The sequence below is a fragment of the Lissotriton vulgaris genome, chromosome 7 (assembly GCF_964263255.1).
Source record: "Lissotriton vulgaris chromosome 7, aLisVul1.2, whole genome shotgun sequence".
In the NCBI taxonomy this organism is placed as follows: domain Eukaryota; kingdom Metazoa; phylum Chordata; class Amphibia; order Caudata; family Salamandridae; genus Lissotriton; species Lissotriton vulgaris.
In genome coordinates this window covers 1,689,455,270-1,689,477,269 of record NC_141695.1, presented here as the reverse complement: position 1 = coordinate 1,689,477,269, position 22,000 = coordinate 1,689,455,270, and the positions used below count along the sequence as shown (strand labels likewise).

Genomic DNA, 22,000 nt, shown 5'->3' with positions numbered 1-22,000 from the left:
CACAAGAAAATTTCATGACCTCCACCAAGTTCAACCTGAAGTCTAAAGGCGGAAAAACCCTAAGCACCCTGGCTATCAGAGCCTGGAACAGTATGCCCAGACACCTGAGACTTCAGACTCTTGAGAAGCCTTTTAGAAAACTTCTCAAAACATGGATTTTCAATCTTCCCGACGATTGGACTAAAGCCTCCATCTAGCCTCCCCCCCACCACTCTAAGACCTGGCTTCAAGGACTTTTCAGCGCCATGATGCTCCTCCCGGAGCGAACGCCGCGCTCTATAAATACCCCTCCAAATATCCAAATATCCTTATGAGGGGCAGATGCATCTTCAAAACAAGCTACATCATTTACAAAGCAACCACAAGCAGCACTCGCATTAATCCTGCAAACAAATTCACCATTGAACACCATCCGACTGCAGGCTAAGAAGTTTAAAAAAGAAAGTACAAGGCAGAAGGCCTTTTCAATCGATGCATCCAGGATCTGGAACAACATCCTTGTAACCATCAGGACAAGACGAACACTTCTCCAACTTAGAAAAGAGGATGATAACAGTACATCACAATACATTAGTACCCCGCAAACCAACAAACCCTCTTGACACTTGTTTCTTTATGCTTTTCTTTGACCCTTTACAGCACTCTGCTGCCTTTTGACTAGGTTCGTACTACGGAAATACCACATATGTGCATGCGTACAAACATTAGTGGGCTGGAAGCACGCATACACTATTGAGTGCTTGGTTGCTTTATTGTTGATTTGCAGTGTAGCGTATTTGAGAAGTGTTTTAGTGTTATGTGTTATTGACCAAAGTGGTGCCTTTAGCCTGATGTAGGTCAAGGCAACTTAGAGTGCAGTGGAGGGAATACGAGTGGGGAGTAGAAATCATGCACCTTCCAATAACTTATAGTTGTGTATTGTTGAAAGGATGTGGGTTGTAAGGTCTAGGTATTGTTTAAAAAGATTAACGGTCCAAACCCACCTTCCTCAGGACATGAAGAATTAAAACATGTTTTTCAGCACTTCAATAAATTATGTTCTAACAGGGACATTATCAACCACCACATTCCTACGGGAAAGGCATAAACAAATTATACTTATTAAAACTTTTTATGATACATTACAAGCCGTATCTGAATTCCCACACCAGAGAAAATAACTAGATATGAGTGGCATTTACTTTCACCATTCAGACCATTCTAGTCAATGATTAAATAACTCTTACCAGTGAACCACATCTGTGGGTAATGCAGTCCCGAGGCAACCAAAGTGGACAACGCTGAAGTGCAAGGCTACATGGGTAAGGCTTACCAAGTAAGTCTTACAAGCCACAATTTCCATTGATATCGGGATCCCTACACTCTCTGAAATCAACAATAATTATAAACCTGGGTTTTCAATCCTCAAGCAGAATCAAAGGTTTCTCTAGTAGTGCCACTGATAACATTTTCCAAAATGTATATTTGGAAGGGACATTTGATATATGAATATACACTCGAAAACCGACATTGTGAGATTTGTATGCACAAAAGTTAACCTTGAGAAAGTTGTTTGAAAATTTGTGGCTAGTTACCACAATGTTGACCACAGTTATATTTTAGAATATCTATACTAAAAATATTGCCTGACTATAAATATTGTTTAGAAAAATATTGCTCAATTGAATGTAGATGTTCTATTTTTAACTCCAATGGGTGAAATATTTGTTAACAACATCTAGGAGATTACTTTTTTTATCAGGCGATATATAGACCACAGTATTTTGGTACCCAAACACTATCTGCTGTGGCTCTGCAGAGGGGTGAATGTGTGGTATATTAACAGCTTTTCCTGGGGCCTAGTAAAGGTGGTGATATTAGGTGAGATGGTGCCTTTTATGCTTTTTTTGGGATTTTGCAATGTGACGTTAGGAGTTTTTGTAATGATGAATTCAAAGCGATGATAATATCAAACAGGACTTTTTTCCATTGGGTGGAACTTCATGTCTCTTTATATAAAACTTGAGGCTTACACATGAAATTGAATTAGATGGATGATGCAATTCGGTAGCTAGCACTAAAGGTTGACTTAATTAATCGTGCGTAGGGTATTAGGTAAAGGCTATGCTAAAAAACATTTGTGAAAAATGGCGGAACAATAGATACTGCTTTACAATGATTGTATGAATTGTCTATTTCAATTTGAAATTTTCTGAATGTATAATATTCGTTTGTGATTTCGCTTGATGGAATATTCAGTGGATTTGATATTGTCCAACTCTTCTTTGAGTCCATTTGTCCAACAACATGATACTATGTTAGTAGGGTTTTGTGCAAAAGAGGAGCAATGGGCCACCATGTTTTCTTGTATGTGTATCATAACATCATAAAAAGGTTTTGGAAACTTTTGACCTATAACAGTCTCTGGATAATGTTCACTCTCTGCTGCATGGGTCCACGAGGGGGGAAAATTCCTATATCCCAGGCTCGCTCTCATGTGTTAATTCTGTGGCGGGTTCTGGGTTTATAGGGGAATAGGGTGGGAAGTATTTTAATTATAATTAATTAAATATGTAAATGTATTTATTGATAGTAATTTGTAATAATTTGTTAATTAATTTATATTTGTTAAATAATTTAATTCTAATTGGTAATTAATTTTTATTAATTGATTAATTGGTAATTACGTAAATTTAACTAATTTAATTTCTGTCGCGGGTTGTGGGTTTATAGGGGAATAGGGTGGGAAGTAATTTATGAATAATTAATTAAATAATTACATTTATTAAAATTTATTTAATTGGAAATAATTGTTAATTTTTAATTTTTAAATAATTGTTAATTTTTAATTAATTTGTATTAATAGGTGATCTATTGAAATAATTATTGTTAATTAGTAATTTTAATATATTAATTATTATTTTATATAAAAAAAGTAATTATTTTTAAGAAATTATTAATAGATATTCTTTTTTAAATTTTTGAATAATATATGAAGTATTTACTTTCCCTAATGTTGTATTCTCTGGAGTGGGAATAGTGATTTTAACCCCTACGCTATCCAACGCTTTCCCTACTGTTGCACCCACTGGAGTGGGAATAGTCATTTTTACCCCTGCGCTATCCAACGCTTTCCCTACTGTTGCACTCTTTGGAGTGGGAATAGTAATTTTAACCCCTACGCTATCCAACGCTTTCCCTACTGTTGCACCCACTGGAGTGGGAATAGTAATTTTAACCCCTACGCTATCCAACGCTTTCCCTACTGTTGCACCCACTGGAGAGGGAATAGTAATTTTTACCCCTACGCTATCCAACGCTTTCCTTACTGTTGCACTCTTTGGAGTGGGAATAGTAATTTTAACCCCTACGCTATCCAATGCTTTCCCTACTGTTGCACCCAATGGAGTGGGAATAGTAATTTTACCCCTACGCTATCCAAAGCTTTCCCTACTGTTGCACCCACTGGAGTGGGAATAGTAATTTTAACCCCTACGCTATCCAACGCTTTCCCTACTGTTGCACTCTTTGGAGTGGAAATAGTAATTTTAACCCCTACGCTATCCAACGCTTTCCCTACTGTTGCACTCTTTGGAGTGGGAATAGTAATTTTTACCCTTACGCTATCCAATGCTTTCCCTACTGTTGCACTCTTTGGAGTGGGAATAGTAATTTTTACCCTTACGCTATCCAACGCTTTCCCTACTGTTGCACCCACTGGAGTGGGAATAGTAATTTTTACCCCTACGCTATCCAACGCTTTCCCTACTGTTGCACCCACTGGAGTGGGAATAGTAAATTTTACCTCTACGCTATCCAACGTTTTCCCTACTGTTGCACCCACTGGAGTGGGAATAGTAATTTTAACCCCTACGCTATCCAACGCTTTCCCTACTGTTGCACTCACTGGAGTGGGAATAGTAATTTTAACCGCTACGCTATCCAACGCTTTCCCTACTGTTGCACTCTTTGGAGTGGGAATAGTAATTTTTACCCTTACGCTATCGAACGCTTTCCCTAATGTTGCACTCTTTGGAGTGGGAATAGTAATTTTTACCCTTACGCTATCCAACGCTTTCCCTACTGTTGCACCCACTGGAGTGGGAATAGTAATTTAAACCCCTACGCTATCCAATCCTTTCCCTACTGTTGCACTCACTGGAGTGGGAATAGTAATTTTAACCCCTACGCTATCCAACGCTTTCCCTACTGTTGCACCCACTGGAGTGGGAATAGTAATTTTAACCCCTACGCTATCCAACGCTTTCCCTACGCTTGCACTCTTTGGAGTGGGAATAGTAATTTTTACACTTTTGTTATTGTACGTTAATAATATTGGCTATTATTTAATTATATTTTGTTACTATATATATATGTTTTAACAAATATGATTTAAAACAAGTTAATTTAAGTATTTTTAAGTATATTTTAGTAATTAATTTTTAATATTAATTTAATTTAACATTGTTTTTAGTAAAGTCGATATTTTTTTAAACTATATTTTAGTAAACGATATTTTTAACTCGATATTTTTGTACTTACCTGTTTGTAGATAGAAACTCGATATTTTGTCAACGATATTCTTGATGGTTGATATTCTGTCCCTCGATATTATTTCAGTGATCCCTTAAAAACGTATGCATCTGATTTACACTTCTGAAGACCTTGCCTCCAGAACACAATACTCTTGGCAAGGCTTCCAGATGTGGCATCCACAGCTCAGCACATTGGTCCAGATGTGTCCTCAAATCTGGATACAGTACTACAAATGTGTCCTACAGAACAGAGCACAACAAGCTAGGGGAAGCAACAACGAGTCATACAGTGGTAACACAACTACCGTTGTTTGTAATTGTAAACCACTACATCATTGTGTAAGGATGCTTCTACAGTTGGCAGGATGGAAGACAGCCTGCAACAAACTCAGCAAACTCTTTTGGGGTGAACACCTGCAAATTTCATCCTAAAACATGCTGCATTTGGTTCAACCTCATAAAACCAGCAATTATGGCTTTTCTTGGGGCCTTCATTGTAGAGTGCCACGAGCGGCCTGTAGGTTCAGGAGATCACATGTACACAATATCACACACACTATCCATTGTCAGTGTATATTTATAAATGACTGTGACATTGAAACATGTCTTAATAGACATACAGATCTGAGTAGTCATGTATATGACGTTTGTCAGGAGACGATTAGGCTGCTTGACTTGAAAGTGGAAGTGATGCACAATATGCCCTAAGATTCTAATCAGAGCTAATGGATGCCAGCCAAATAAAGATATGTCACAGACTCCACAGAAGAACCTGCAGGACTAAAAGAATAACATTAAAGTGTTGCATTCTTGTTGAGAAAAGTAAAGTTGTAATCTACAAAGGTGTGTTACCCTCTGGCTTTGCCAGAGGGCCTGTATGTAAACCATGATAAAGCACCACATTATCAGAAGCAAACTGGCTGATTGGTCAGTCAGGACGTTTACTAACAGGTCAGTGTCTCAAAACTCTGAGAGGACTGGGGAAGCACCAGGCACATTTCAGGCCCTGATTGCCTATTGGAAAATCTCAGTTTCCATTGGGCCTTTAGATATCATCACACTTTCCTGGGAATCCAGCATACAATGATAGTGGTATGGTATTTCCTAATGTTCAGCCAGTTGCCTGTGTGAGAAAGTCCCCAGACCCACGTGTCTGCAAGTTGGAGTGATTTTGAAATTCACAGCTCGAGTATGGTTGGCAGACTAAGTTTGTCTTTCATTTTCTCCCAAGTCTTCTTACAATAGCAGATTGGTGGAGTTGACATGGTCAGTGTCCAGTCTTAGAGATGAAAAGTCTATATTGCTGGGGCATGCCAGAGATCTTGGCTAGAGCTTTCCATGGACATTATCCGCTGAGTTTCTGGAGAAGTTTGTGTATTTTGAATAGAAGCTCAGTTAAGAAGGACTGCTGCTGTTAAGGGGTTCTTCATACAGTAAATGGACTTCACAAAAGTCCCAGTCAATGAAAGTGTCCTGGACAGCCCAGTCAACCATCATCACCTCCGTCTCCTCCGGAGCCTTCTCTGTGGGGGTGCAGACTTGCTGTTAGATAGCAGAGACTAAACATATCTAGACTGGAAGAAAAAGACAATGCAAACAGGTTGAGGTGCAAGTGGTAAAAGGAGTACTCCTGCAAATATACAGCTTTATATATAGGACCAGGGCTAGATAACCAATTGTGACACCTTATTTGGATTGGCCCCCTTCACCGTTGCTTTCCTAAGGACACAAACAGGGGTTCAAGGTCCACCTCACTTTACAATAAACATATGAAAAGACTTGTGAAGAGGCCCATTCTTCCTACAGCAAAGCTGCATTAACATGCAAGGCCTTGCTTCATCAGTGACTGCACTGCTCTATGCAACACTATCCAACTCTGTACACCAGCCTGCTTCATATTTAAGGACTCGCATCTGAACAGGTTGATTTGTTATTTTAAACTTAGCTACATTGTATATATTCAGCTTGAAACTCTGCTCCACATTTAGCTATTTCCTGTGATTTTTTGTAAAGAAACCCGGGTTAGTGCCTGAATCAGGGTAACTAAATAATTTACTTGCAAATTTTGTGACAAATTATCACTTCATCAGCAGTGCACAAATGAAATAAGTTGAAGAGGGAAAAGTCTTACTTCATGCTATATTGTTAAGCAAGGCCTGGCTGATTGGAATTCCTCAATATAATTTATAGCAAGATTAAAAACAGGTAAGACATGTCAAAACAACTGTGCATGTTTCTTTCAAATCATAATTTGCAGACTGATAGATGTAGTTAGACTTTATTAAGAAAGCTTGCAAATAAAACATTTTGTTAGCCTAATTAAGATCATTTCTTTGGATGAAATATATTTATGCATTGTTTGGTGAACATGGCAGACAGAATCTGGAATAAATACACATGCCAGAAAACATTCACTCGGTATGTTCTTAAAATTATATATACCTCTGGAACACAAGGCTCAAAAGTCAAGGTCTGTGCAAAGAGAGGATATGTGGCACCTGAGCGCACAGACACCCCAGAAGTGAAGGCGCCAACTTTATGTACCACCGGTGAGGATCCTTGCAATGTACCTGGTAAGTGTAGGTGTCTCTGATCCTGATGTAGGTTTCTCTGAATCTGGTTCACCTGATAGGTTTCTGCTTTGGAGCTGGGCAACTCCACTCATAGTCCCTTCAAGAAACTAAGGGCCAGATCTGCAATGCATTTTTTTGGTTGCAAACACTTCAATTCAGAGTTTAAGACTTCCATTATTTTGCAACGTATTAAACTTTTTCCAACTAGTAAAACGGGTTTAGAAATGGATAAAAAATCCCTATTGTTGTAGGTGCCCCTTCGAAATAGAGATTCCTATCCATATGTCACAATGGTTCAGGACAGAAAAAGCTATGGTAAACCATTCAAATTTTACAGACTCCCAGGTTGGGGTGGGGGTGGTGGAGCAGTAACCCATTCGCAAACGGGAAGAAGTCCTTTTGTGAATGTAACAAAAAACATTTGGTGGAGAGTAGGCAGGGGTCCATAGCGGTCACACTAACTAACTCATTCATCTATTAAATCACAGTCCCATTTCCTTTAAGGAAAACAGGCTGTATTTTAAAAAATGACTTGATTGGAAGGCAACCACCTACATGGTTGTCTGCTGACAACAGAAGGCCACCATCCCTGTGATGGCCTCCAATCGTAGTAAGTCCCAATTTGTGTCCTACGTCATGAATATTATTTACTGGTTGCCAAAATACTGGATGCAAATTGCTGAATGTATTTTGTGAGTAAGAAAAAGTACACTTGGCCACAAATGCTTGCAGGGGTTAAGAAACAGTATAGCCAAGAGATGGAGGAGGACAGGCCTGGGTTATTTTGTAGGTTGTCCAAGTTATATGTCAGACTTTGACGTGGCATAAGGCCATTAACGTGTTTAACTCTAGATTTTTTGACCCTTCATTTAGTTTGCCCTGACTGGATCTGCATGAAACTTGACATATTGAGACTTCTCCGATTATGCTGTTTTATTTGGAAGGTTTGTAAAGATTCGTCAAACTGCACAAAGGTTATAACCAAATCAAAGCACACCATTTCTGAGACTTAATTATAACTACAGTCATTATCATTTACTGCATTATATATATAAATATATAAGTGTATATATATATATATATTATATATATATATATATAATGAGTTATGTGGCTTTTATAACAAAATAAAACTACAAGGCAAGAGAGCGCTGTACACAAGGTGGATTTTGCAGATGGTAGAACATGCAGGAGAAGGGAGGTATGAGTGGGCATACTGCAGCATGGTGATGGCTTAGAGTGGAGAAGGAAAAGGTGCTTGTGTGAAGCATACAAAAAGGGTGTGTCAGTGACGGGTGTGGCGTAAGCATGGGCGAATTTTGCAAATCTGGCATTAGCGAATTTGCGTATTTGCGCATTCGCAATCCGCAAAATCCGCGAACTCTCGGGTTTTTCTTTTTTTGTGTTTGCAAGGGTTTTTGCCAGTTCGCAAGGGTTTTGTACCAGTTCGCAATTGCGAACTTACTTGTCGGCTCGCAACGGTCGCGACTTTGTTGTTTCTTCGCCTGGTTCATCATCACAGGTTCACAGCACCCTCTGTTTCACCCATGCCACCCTCTGGTACATCACTGCCACCCTCTGTTTCATCACTGTAGATTATGGGGGGGAAAAGCAAGCACACCTGCCCTGCTTCAACTGACATGAATTAATTTCTGGTTCATCACTGTAGATTATGGGGGGGAAAAGCAAGCACACCTGCCCTGCTTCAACTGACATGAACTAATTTGGGGTTCATTAATGTGTCACTGAATTTAAACTTCCTGTCTGGCACCTGCTTCCTTATCTGTAATTTGCTTTCTGTTGCAGTGCAATTTTTTTCCCCAGGACCTTTGTGGCCTACTTGTAGCTATTCTATGAGCCTGCTGTGAGGGTCAGAGCAGGGTCATAGAATAGTAGTTGCAAGTAGGCAACTGAACTCTGGAGGGGCCCCTCAGGAAGCACTACAGGGAATGGTTACTAATGATGAGTTTGAACTTTTGCACCTGCTGAGTGCTTTCAGTTTTGCAAAACTTGTTTTTCTGTGGGGCACTTCCTTCCTTCCTTCCACCCACCCCCCCCCCCCCCCCCCCAAAATGGACTCCTTGCAAAAAAAAGTGCAGGCAAATGTCAACCTGAGGAGTTATTCTGATAAAAATCATCATTTTCAGAAGGTTTATGCTGCTTGCTGGGGGATTTCTTGTGCAGAATTGCAAATTTTGTAATTTTGCGAGTGCGAGATTGTTGCTGCCCGATGCATCTACATGTTCGCAATTGCGAACTCTCGCGATGCGTTGCCAAACTCCTGCGGGATCCCGCAGCAAGATCCAAAATGGCGCAGCACTCGCAAAATATCGAGAAAAACAACTCGGCAAACGCTGAATGACGGTAAGTGAACGCCGCACGCCGCGATATTGTATCACCAAGCAAAAAAATCCGCTGCGTGCGAATTTGCGGATTTTCGGTAAATTCGCGAGAGTTCGCGGATTGCAAATTTACCGAAAATCCGCAAAATCCGCGAGCGGAACGGATTTTCCGCTCATGCTTAGTGTGGCGGTACTGCAGGTGAGATCAGAGAATGGAAGTGATAATCTACTCTTCAGTGTACTGCACTTGTTTTCTGAGTCATATGGTCTAGAAATCAACTATCTTATTTGTTCAGTTCATATACTTCCACTTCTATCTTTGAATCAACATTTAAAACATAATATTACTGATAACAGTAATATAGAAGGGATGAAGTATCCCCTGGTGTACAATATTAGGATATTGCAAGTCACCAAGGAGTTTCATAACCACATAGTGGAATGTGGCCTTTATAAGGTTATGGAACTCATCTGTGATTTGCAATATCTTAGCATGTATGCCGGGGGTACTTTATCACATATAATACAAGGTCACACCATCACCTATCCCACAAACCACTTAAAACCTCGGCTAGTAGCTCTTTCACATGAAAGATTGAGCATGTTTGCAAATGTGAAGAATAAACATAAAACCTCTAGTGAAAAATTAAGCACATCAAAAACCTGTTAGATATTGTTGCAAACAGATATTAAAACACTGTTCAATACAAGTCAGTTAAAAAATGCAATAGCTCAAAATGTTTAGAAACATGCAGAAAGAGTCTAGCTTTTCTCTGTCTAAGGAGTGCAAAAAATAAACATGTTCTCTCTGCTGGCCATTGTAAGCCAAAAAAAAGAGCAGAAGAAAGAAAAGCAACGTTTTGTTGTTGTGGCTTTAAACAACTGCTTCTAAAATGCTCTGTGACCTGATCTACCTTTCGCCTCCGCTGCTTACTCTGGCAACAGGCATGATGTCAGAACTCAACTGTAATAACTTATAATAGTCCAATTCTCAAGTCTTTTCTTTATAATGGCGACTGAGTGTGTTACTAGTCGCAGATTATCAAGAAATTAGTAACTGCAGTTTATAAGGAGATTACAGAATCCCATGTATTATAATTTTGTGTAGCCCTCACAACTGCATAGCTGTGCTGTTTCGTGGTGCTGTACGTAACACGTTTTCTGCTACACAACCTAACACGGTCAGTTAATTGCACTGGATTTTTCTCTGCTGCAATAAACATTTTTTCGTCTATCGTCTTTTTGATTTTTATGAGATTTGTGTCACCAGTTCTATCAACTGAATGACCTTTGTTATCATGTTTCCATAGTAACTTAGCTGCCCATGTCAGCTTATCATTTACAACTCATTTATAACCCTAATCAGAACATTAAATATGGCAATCAAACTGTGAGTTAAACGTCCTCCATGAGTGGAAGATTTGTCATTAGATATTCAATGTATGTATGGCCTCGCCCGGTCATTTGATCAGTTTTCTATTTATACTTTCCCCTACCAAGGGCTGTAAGATTACTGTCACTCAGTCACTAAATTAATCAGTTTCCAGAAAATAAGGGAATTGGTTGCTGACAGAGCAGAATCTGATTTTGAAGACAGAGATTCTAATCTAGGTGCCATACTGTATTTACTTCTAGTACATAGGAGAGTAATTTTTCTTTTCTTTATAAGCCATCTCCATGTAGGTTGGCTTCTTTCAAGATGGCGGCCTAGTCCTCACAACATAAATCAAAGAGTGAACTGTCAAGTATTGAGAGATTGGCTGATGGGCACTGGACCTTCTATTTGAACCAACGCCCAATAAAGGAGGGCTAAGACGCACATCTGAAATCTGCGAAGAAAATGTTGACAGCCTTCTGGTTAGAAAGGCAGTGCACTGCATTATGCATCAGAGCTGTAGGTCGAGCAATGCCTACTAGGGAATGCACATTGTGCTTCAAATAAATGGAAGTTCCAGCTCGATTGATGCACAATGTTGAGATACAAACAAAAGGAGCAAAGTGGAGATGCCGCCTATACTGTCAGCACTGCTCTAGACAAAATCTAAATAATGCTATGGCCCACACCCTCTGACTAGACAATACGGTGTGTTCAGTACAGGGAAGATGGAACCATTTAGATTGGCTGTCAGCGTTGTTTCAGTAAATATGCAAATATTGAAGACAATGGAGTGCTCCTGGCTTCTAATGTCATGCACAGCTGTTGCTGTGAACAAATAGTTCACGGAGCCTGAGGGGATTTCAACCCTCACCCCCCTTTACTCTGTGAGGACTTTGATTTACAAGTTAGAACATTTTGCCCTCTAGGGACAGAATGTTCTAGTAGCTTTAGAGCCCTCCACAGCGGACGCGACCGGCCATTAAAGGCTCACCCCCTTGTTAAAAGCCCCCACCTTCGGCTCGGGCCTTTAATGCTGGAGCGGGCCTTTAATGCCCGGTTGAGCCCAAGGCTATATTAAAGTTAGGAGAGACTGAGAAAAAGAGGTCTTGTGATCTTGGAGACACCTATTACCTTTAGAACCACGTGTTGATCCATGGCTCGAGCTTCATTAAGATTATTGTAGAAGGTTATCTTACAGCAACACCAAAGGTGGCCACAAGAGGATGTCCAGTCGTAACAAATGGCCTGATTCAGGTAAAGAGAGCACTAAAAAGCCAAAGCATTTATTTTTTGCCTTGGGCACAAAACATCCTAGTACTGGAGCTGGCAGGTCAGTAACTCAGAGTCTCACTTCAAATTGAACACTGATAATTCATATTATAAACTGAAGACTATAGTGTCTATTGCTTGTTGTTGAAATCTTCCATACTTGATGTTGCTGCACCTAGATGCAGCTAACTTGATAACATCACATGCTTGTCAAGACTTTCCAAACTGTGTCCCCCGACAAAGTACTGTGTCACCTGCAAGTGGTGGGTGTGTCGCTGGATGACACCACCGGTATAAAGGGCACTTAGCACATAACTGCTGCTAATTAAGAGGCATTCCTTTGAAAGAGTGTCCTGGAGTCTGCTGCAGCAGCGCGGACTCCGAGACACACTGCTCTATATTGGCCGGGCGGTTCACAACAAAGCCCCATTAACAAGTAAATGGTCTTTTATAGAACTGCGAAGTACTCCGGTGCGGCTGTATGTGTGCCCTGCAAGCTGTGGTGAGGTGACAGAGGGTGACAGGCAGAGGGAGGGAGAGAGAGGGAGATAGAGGGAGGAAGACAGAGAGGGAGGGAGGGAGACAGAGAAAGAGGGAGACAGAGAGAGGGAGACAGAGAGGTGAGAGAGGGAGGGAGACAGAGGGAGAGAGACAGAGGGAGATAGAGAGAGGTAGGCAGAGAGAGAGAGAGGGGGGAGACAGAGAGAGGGAGGGAGACAGAGACAGACAGAGATACAGACAGAGACAGACAGGGACAGGTACAGACAGAGACAAATAGAGGCAGAGACAGAGGCAGAGACAGACAGAGATGGAGAGGGAGACAGGGACAGACAGACAGATAGAGGCAGAGACAGGGACCGGGAGAGGGAGAGGGAGACAGAGGAAGAGGAAGAGAGGGAGACAGAGGGTGACCAGGAGGGAGAGAGTGGGAGACAGAGAGAGAGGGAGACAGAGGGAGGCAGAGAGAGAGGGAGACAGAGGGAGGGAGGCAAAGGGAGACAGTCAGGGGGGGACAGAGGGAAGGAGAGGGAGATAGACAGAGGGAGACAAAGAGAGAGGGAGACAGAGGGAGGGAGATATAGGGAGGGAGACATAGGGAGGGAGATATAGGGAGGGAGACATAGGGAGGGAGACAGACAGAGGGAGACAGACAGAGGGAGGCAGAGGGAGAGAGAGAGTGAGGGAGACAGACAGAGGGAGTGTGACAGAGGAACAGAGAAAGAGGGAGGGAGACAGAGGGACGGAAACAGAAGGAGACAGAGAGCGGGAGACAGAGAGCGGGAGACAGAGGGCGAGAGACAGAGGGCGAGAGACAGAGGGCGAGAGACAGAGGGCGAGAGACAGAGGGCGAGAGACAGAGGGCGGGAGACTGAGGGCGGGAGACTGAGGGCGGGAGACTGAGGGCGGGAGACTGAGGGCGGGAGACTGAGGGCGGGAGACTGAGGGCAGGAGACTGAGGGCGGGAGACTGAGGGTGGGAGACAGAGGATGGGAGACAGAGGATGGGAGACAGAGGGCGACAGACAGAGGGCAACAGACAGAGGGCAACAGACAGAGGGCGACAGACAGAGGGCGACAGACAGAGGGCGACAGACAGAGGGCAACAGACAGAGGGAGACCGACAGAGGAAAACAGACAGAGGGAGGAGGGCGACAGAGGGAGGGAGACAGACAGAGGGAGACAGAGGAAGGGTGACAGAGGGAGGGAGACAGAGGGAGGGAGACAGACAGAGAGAGGGAGACAGAGAGAGAGAGAGAGAGAGAGAGAGAGAGAGAGAGAGAGAGAGAGAGAGAGAGAGAGAGAGAGAGAGAGAGAGAGAGAGAGTGAGGGGGACACAGACAGAGTAAGTGAGACCCCCCTCCTTTAGGTGGTTTGGGCTCGCTACGCTCGCTCGCTACACTGCCTTACTGTGTCCCAAAATGATGCATCTCCAAAAAGTGTGTCCCCAACATGAAAAGTTTGAAAAAGCTGTGCTATAGAGCCTCAACCTCACAAAGGATAATATTTGAAGACTCCTTTCTGAATAGCCTGGCTTGTTTTTAAATTATATGACATGTATTCATGTTGCAAGCTAGCAAGTCATTTGGATGTACAAGCTCTGTTTGTTTTTGGAAGCACTTTTGGAAATAACAATACCAAAGGGAGGCTTAATTTGAAGTTGCTTGGGATATGACCGACTCTGCCCCAACTCTATCAAATGTCCTATTTCCCACAAAAAGCAGTCTGCTCTGTTGCTATTGTTGCAACAATTTTGTGGCTATTCATTGAAACGAAAGCATTTTTCTTTGGAATTTGGAAATCTCCGTAATACTTTTTATATATTAGCACTCTCTTGGGACAAGTCTGTTGTCTCAAATCTCAAATCTTTTCCTTTTATTCTTGGGCTTGAAGTTTCAGATCTTGCACACAGAGCCTCCCCTCCAAGAAAAGGGCTTTGTATTTTACTACAGAAACAATTATTATAACTTAAATAAAGACAATTACTAGAGATGCATCACTCTCATGTGCTGTTTGCAGTATGGAGTTTTTGGGCTGGATGTTGCTGTCTTGTAGCTATGTACAATTTAAGCTCCTCCAGCCCTTTCTTCTGTTTATCCATCGCCCATGATGTGTTCTTGAAATCCATTGCTAAGTGCTAATCATGTTTTCTTGCCTTGTATGAAAGACGTGAACACAAGTCAATTCTTCTTGTCTTAAGCTATTGAACAACCAAATGAGCAGGGTGTTGGATAGTATAAGCCTGTCTATTCCAACTGTAGGAACAGTTTAATAATATTTTCTGGTGCTTTATGAAGAAAGCCCACACACTGGAAGTACACAGCAGTGCCAAATAAGACTTAGAACAAAAGTACACATACACACATAAACAAACTAGCATTATTAGATAGGACTTCTATCAGGAACTTGTCCGTGCCATGGGCCTTTTGTCCAGTTTCATTCACTCTCCCAGCTCCAGAGCTCTTGTGGAGTTAGTTTTGTAGATTTCAAAGGGCGGTGAGGAATGTCTTTGTTCCTTTTAGGGTGATTTGGGAGGAATGAGAGGAGAGTCTGGGTTTTGGAGAGACTCTTTTCTACTAAAACTGCCCTCCACCTTTTAATATTTAATATTTCCAAGAACCCTGTGTGAGACTTGCCTTACTTGAAAGTAAATCTCATAAAACCTAGGTGCAGTCATAAATACCCGACTAGGGTACACCCGGATTATGGCATTTAATCCACTGCTTAGAGACAATTAATGACTGTCTAGTTACCCAAGAATGTTGGAAGAATGCATTGGAATAATGTTCTGACACTCAGTTTACTTCACTTTGGGCAGCGATGAAGATCTTAAAATTTGGGGATGGAACTGATAAATGTAACCGATAGAACAATGGATCTGCGGGGTGAGGGAATGTGTGAACTTTTTGGGAAGACACTGAAGATCAGGGATTACGGAGCTAAAATTGCGTCTATTGGAGCCATTTACCATTAGTATTCTGGGGCTAAACCTTACTATTGGACTTAAATCTGGGGCACCATGTAAACCCCTATAACATTTGGCCCTAAGGGTAACAAAGTTGAGCAGTTCAAGCCTTACTCAGAGTGGTAGTGTGGGTTTAGAGACTCAGACCTAAAAAAAAAATCTAACACAAATCAATGACAGAATGTCTGCTAGGGCATAAGCTTTTCAAAAGTACTTTACTTAAACCACACACGACCTAATGCTGTTCATCAATGATTTAGAAGAAAGAAAACAAAAGGTGAGCTGTAATATTACGCCTCAGTGATTACTGTGAGAGGTAGCGCAGGCTACTCTCATGAAACAAACGTGTATGATACTTTCTAGTGCACCTTGTGTAATAGCCGTTGCCAAATTCTTGAGTTGGACGTGGACAATCCGGGAAAGAAATATGACAAAGGTTGTCAAGTCCATCTAAGCTTATCAAAACCAAAGTTAGTAAAGGAAATTTAATGATGTAGAATTGGGTAGGCTGGCATCATACCGGAAGATTGTTATCATTCTAACTTAAGGTGGAGTTCTCCTTTATCATTTTTAAACACTCTGTGAATAAAATTGGTGTACAGTTGATAAACCCTGTACCTGATCTTTTGTGCCACCCACGGTTGCGGATTCCAAGGTTGCTTCTCTTGTTTAGAAACACAAATTGTATCTTAGACTTATTTTATGTCTTTTTATACTAATATGAATTTTAACGTTTTTAGCAAATCATTTGAAATTTTTTATATTTGGAATTCCATAATGATTGTATATTAATTTAATGTACCCATATATCATAAAATGATCTTATATATTTGAATGATAGGGATGAGTGCCCCTTTACTGTAAACTATCTTTCATGATCTTAACAGATCGAAATAAAGATTGTATTGAATTGTATGATAATTTCATGCCACTATCCATTGGTCAGGCATACCCATGGTAGTTCGCTTGGAGTTTGAAATTCCATGGAGGGTGGTAAGCTAAGTCGAGAGCCTGTTTCGGCTATTCCCCAGTTTGTACTGATATTGCCTCACCCCATTTGGCCATCTTTATGGTGGGCAGTATTAGTTCATTGTTGAGTTGTTTAGGGCACAGCCTGTGCCTGTGTAGTTCGGATGCCACAATGGGATTGTCCTCCTCATTGGGTGTGCCCTTCTGGGCCCTGGTGTTTATTGAGCTTGCCCTTGCGTCGAGCATCTAGTGAGCACTCAGATTTCATGGTGCTGGTGCAGGTTAGGCGAGCGTAGGCAGCACCAGCATTGAATGAAGAGGTAGCTTTGTGGTTGTGGTTGTGGTACTTAAAGCTTGGAAAAACTTGCAGTCGGCAATCAGCCCAAAAAATTCCATTTAAACAGCTAGGAGTACTTTGCTCCTGGTATTAGCATCTCCATTCAAGCAGTCCTCAACTGAAAGTTCGGCTTACCCATACGTGGACCGCAACAATTTCTTCCAGCAGCTTAATGGTGCTCCGATGTCACAGGGGAACAATGACAATGCTAGAGTCCCCTGGTACGCACCATTCATGGGGATAAATGGTCAGGCCACACTGTGGTGACATCTCAGGGGCATCTATGCCTCACCCTTGCAGAGTGGTGCAGCTCCTTTCTGTGGTACACAGCAGGCATCTTCAGCTTGTCCCGGCCTTGGCCCACTTCTCTGAGCGGCATTTGTGGAAGCCTACACTCTCTCTTGAACAGTTAGTCAGCTCTCTCCCTCCAAGCACATTCAAGGAAGTGCTACAGCATGGACACGCAAACAGCTGGAGTCACTCATGGCTCCACCCCCGCAGCACAGGTTACGCTGACATTCCTAACTCGGTATACAGGCCACACGAAGGCATCCGTACATCATGGCACCGCTTAGATTCACTTGCATGTGTGTTGAACATAGACGCCCAGCAAAGAATACCTCAATCCTGTGCACATTGTAAAAACAGTTCTCTCAAGCTCTTCATATTGCTTTCCTTTCTGAACCAACAGTCTAGGCCTCTGTCTCTTTCTTTCTCCCAGATGGCTTCAACTCCATAAAGTCTATTGATGTCTCCTTATCCAAGAAGGCATTGGTGAGTTTCCTCTGATGTAACTTCATGTTAGGAGCATATTAAAGGAAGCTTGTTCTAGATGAAAATTTGTCTTAACCCATTAGGGTCTGTATTACACAAAGTGCTCCGGGGGAGCAACAGGCGTTTGTGCCCTCTTTGCGTACTCCCAGGGAACTTTGGTATTACAGAAGGGGTCGCAGAAGCTTGTGCGGCCCCTTCTGTAAAACCAGTACCACAGGAGCACATAAAGTGCCGGCACCATCTTCAGGGGGTGTTCCCCCATTTGCATGGGGCATGCCCTATGCAAATGAGGGTATCCCTGTGTCAAAGAAGCTCTCAGGAGGTGCACCCCTTTGGAGGGGGGAAAAAGGGTCCCTTGGACCCCCCCAGACTTTCCCTTGCAGTTGCATGCAGTCCCTCACTGCACCCGCCTGCAAGTGGATCTCTACTCCCTCTTCTAAGTGCAGGTTGGTTCCGCCTGCACTGTGAAAACAAGGAGCAGCTTCAAAGCAGCCGCTCCATTTTTCACATAAAGTCCATGCCACCAGGGTATCGTGAATTCACGGCTGCCCTGAGGGCGGCACACCTTTTAGACCAGTGCAATGAAGGAAAATGTGCCGCATGTATAGATGTCTATTTTTTGTCACATTCATCACTCATTATCATTTTTGTCCATAATTTATGCTCTAGTTTTTGGCACTGAATTTCTGCTCAGCGGACTTTCCGGCATTTCTCTGTCTTGATCTTGCAGATTCCATCTATTACCTCCTACCTTTCCACCTGTAATCAAGCCTTTCAAAATCTACAGGAGGTTCTTCGACTTTTAGCATATTCCTCCTTTGGGACTTATTTCTAGAAGGCATGGATCACCTTCCTCATCCTACCTGTGCAGGAAAACATTGCAACCACTTGAAAGGGTCACCCCTACTTCAAGCAGCTAAGCTTAAACGGAAATGAAGAACTGCTTACAGGCAGCTTTTCAAGACTTCTTCATCTCACCCTCTACAGGCAGTTTTACTAGACTACTTAAACTCACTGTTTACAGGCAGCTTTTCTAGACTGTTTCACATCACTCTTTAAAGGCAGCTTTGCTAGACTGCTTCATCTCACTCTTTACAGGCAGCTTTGCTAGACTGCTTCATCTCACTCTTAACAGGCAGCTTTTCTAGACTGCTTCATCTCACTCTTTACAAACAGCTTTTCTAGACAGCTTCATCTCACTCTTTACAGGCAGCTTTTCTAGACTGCTTCATCTCACTCTTTACAGGCAGCTTTTCTAGACTGCTTCATCTCACTCATTACAGGCAGCTTTTCTAGACTGCTTCATCTCACTCTTTACAGGCAGCTTTTCTAGACTGCTTCATCTCACTCATTACAGGCAGCTTTGCTAGACTGCTTCATCTCACTCTTTACAGGCAGCTTTTCTAGACTGCTTCATCTCACTCTTTACAAACAGCTTTTCTAGACAGCTTCATCTCACTCTTTACAGGCAGCTTTTCTAGACTGCTTCATTACACTCTTTACAGGTTAGCTTTTCTAGACTGCTTCATCTCACTCTTTACAGGCAGCTTTTCTAGACTGCTTCATCTCACTCATTACAGGCAGCTTTTCTAGAATGCTTCATCTCACTCTTTACAGGCAGCTTTTCTAGACTGCTTCATCTCACTCTTTACAGGCAGCTTTTCTAGACCAAAAATATGGCATTTGGAAACGCTGACTAAGTAACCAGTCACAAGCAGTTGGCATGTGGTGGGTGTCTTCTAACTTAACAGAGACATTACAGCATGCCTCCCAGAGCAGCGCATGCGCGCTGCCTCTAGGCTCGACATAAAATGGATAAAGAAAGAAAAATTGGAAGATGGAAGCCAGGCGAGAAATATGGGAAAAGTACATTCATTGGCCCTAGAATACAATATAACACATTGTTTTTCCCCTGCATAGATTATTCATGCTATGTTGTTGTGAGTTTGAGGGTCAAATGTTGCCTTCTCTCCTGCAGATTCTCTGCATGTATATCTAGACACTTGTCTTATCAGCTTTGTCTCAGGATATCCAAAGAGGCTAGGAACAATCACTGATGCAGGTGTTGGTGACCCTGACAATTGACCCAGACTTTTAAGGCAGCTTTAACAGATGCAACTTATCTCAGTCCACGGACTCTGGTCCCAACTCTTCGGGGATGTACAGCCCAGGAATATGACGGGTCACCGCAGAAGTGCAGACCTCCTTTTACCCAGGTAACAGAAATTTGATGCAGACCTAGAGCTGCAATATGTATATCTTTTCCTTGATTTCCTGCTGCATACCCTTAAGTCACATGCCTTACAATATCGCCTCTTTTTATGCAAACGGAAGACCTTTTCTATGAATCCAGCTACTTGGGTCCACTGTGGCCTGCTTGTTTGGCCTTTCTTTACACTCACCTCATGACAACAGTCAGTGCTGGTCTTGCTTACTCCAATTCTCTTCTCTCCGTCTGTGCCAACTGTATTCACGGATGCTCCCATGGTGCCGCTTCACTTCATTCTCCAGCATGTGGACCTGGGCAACAGTGACAAGAACATGTTAGACTAGGCAGGCTAATACTGTGTGATTGTGACCACACAGAGGAGTGACGAGGTCTAGGCTACAGGCTGTATGTGCCCAAATACCTGCGGTGAGAATAGACAGTGACAAGGACCTGTGGGAAAAAAGCTGGCTGGTGTGGTGGCCAGGAGTGATTGTGAGCACACAGAGGTATGCAAGAGGCTTTGTCAGTCTGATGTTCTTTGGTGAGTGAGGCGGTGACAAGGACCCTTGAGACGAAGCAGGCTGCCATTTTGGCCAGGTGTGATGGTGAGCACCCAGAATTGTGGGAGGAGGTTACTCTAGTCTATCAGTCCAACGGACCTAAGATCCATGGGGAAGAAGACAGTAACAAGGACTGAGACATTGCAGGCTGGTGTTGTGGTCAGGTGTGATGGTGAACACCCAGAAGTGTGGAAGGAGGCTACTCTAGTCTACAAGAGGAAGCCAGAGACAAGGACTGAAACATTGCAGGCTGGTGCTGTGGTCAAGTGTGATTGCTTATACACAGTGTGGAAGGGGTCTACATTACGTGTCCCGGCTGTATCGGCCTAAAGAGATGTGGTGAGGGAGAGTGTGTTCCGTGGACAGTAATGCTGTGCCGCAGAGCTACATCCTGCCTTTCTGTGTAAATTCGTCTGGTTTCCCTGACCTTGTGTGGTGGATTCATGAGAGAAGAAGGAATGGGAAAACAACAAAGAGGACTTGAAGAAACGACCTTTTCTCCTGGGAAACTATGGGGCAGATTTACAAGCCCCGTACGCCACATTTGCGCCGCCGTTGCATCCCTTTTGTGATGCAGCGACGGCGCAAAGCCTGCGCCATGCTGTGAGGTATTTACAAATTGATGCATCTAGGGAGATGCATCACGTTGTAAAGCCCTGCGCCACATGTGGGCGTTCCGGCACAGGGGGGGCCTTCCGGCGCTGGAACGCCTTGCAAAAGTGGCTGAGTGAAATCTACAAGATTTCACTCAGTCACTTTTATGGCCATGCTGTGTCAAAACCCTGCGCCTGCTTGAAGCAGACGTAAGGATTGACGCAGCATGTTAGGCATAGGGGCACCCCGAGCCTTGCGGGAGCTGCGTCGCGCTGTAAATGTGGCGCATCGGTGGTGCCTCACAGGTGGTTTGGCGTGTCGCAACTGTTCTGGCGCATCCCTTCTGATTAGCAGAGATGCGCCAGAAGTTGTAAATCTGCCCCTATTCTTTTTGAGGGAAGGAACAGTCCAGGCAGCTAACCTGTCCAGTGTGTTTGCTTTATCTGTAAGAATAGCCCAGTGTGTGGCGTTACCTGCATTTCTGCACTGTTCGGCTTTACCTGCATTCCATACCCAGTGTGTAGCTTTACCTGCATTCCTGCCCCAGTGTGTGTCTTTACCTGCAATCCTGCCCCAGTGTGTGGCTTTACCTGCATTCCTACCCCATTGTGTGGATTTACCTGCATTCCTGCACCAGTGTGTGGCTTTACCTGCAATCCTGCCCCAGTGTCTGCCTTTGCCTGTTGTCCTGCCCCCGTGTGAAGTCCTGCCCGAGTCTGTGGCTTGAACTGTATTCCTGCCTCAGTCAGTGCAACACTTCCCCTCTAGCCTTGCCCAATTGGTTGGCTTTACTAGTAGTCTTCCCCCAGTGCATCACCTTATTGTAATTGTGCCCCAGTATTTGGTGCTACCTGTAGCCCAGCCAAAATACGTTTCATGCAATTCTGTTTTAATATTCTGTTCTGTAGAAACTTTGGAAAGGGCATGCTGCATTTGAGCAGCAGTAGAAGGCAAATACTAGGCATAAGTGGTGAACCCTGCTCCATTCGTGGAGTTTTCCGCAATCCACAGAGCACAAG

General features: G+C 43.0%; 1 protein-coding gene across 1 annotated transcript in view; it reads right to left on the bottom strand.

Moving 5' to 3' along the window:
- Nucleotides 1–5,071: 5,071 nt before the first annotated feature.
- The window catches only part of LOC147706323 (peroxidasin homolog), a 191,176-nt gene continuing 174,247 nt past the window's right edge, over nt 5,072–22,000 (bottom strand). The window contains exons 20-21 of the mRNA XM_086932802.1: nt 20,021–20,138; nt 5,072–6,088 (exon numbers count right to left, since the gene is read on the bottom strand). Coding sequence (XP_086788928.1) covers nt 20,034–20,138 — 105 coding nt within the window. The 3' untranslated portion in view covers nt 5,072–6,088; nt 20,021–20,033. The remainder of the gene's footprint in view (nt 6,089–20,020; nt 20,139–22,000) is intronic.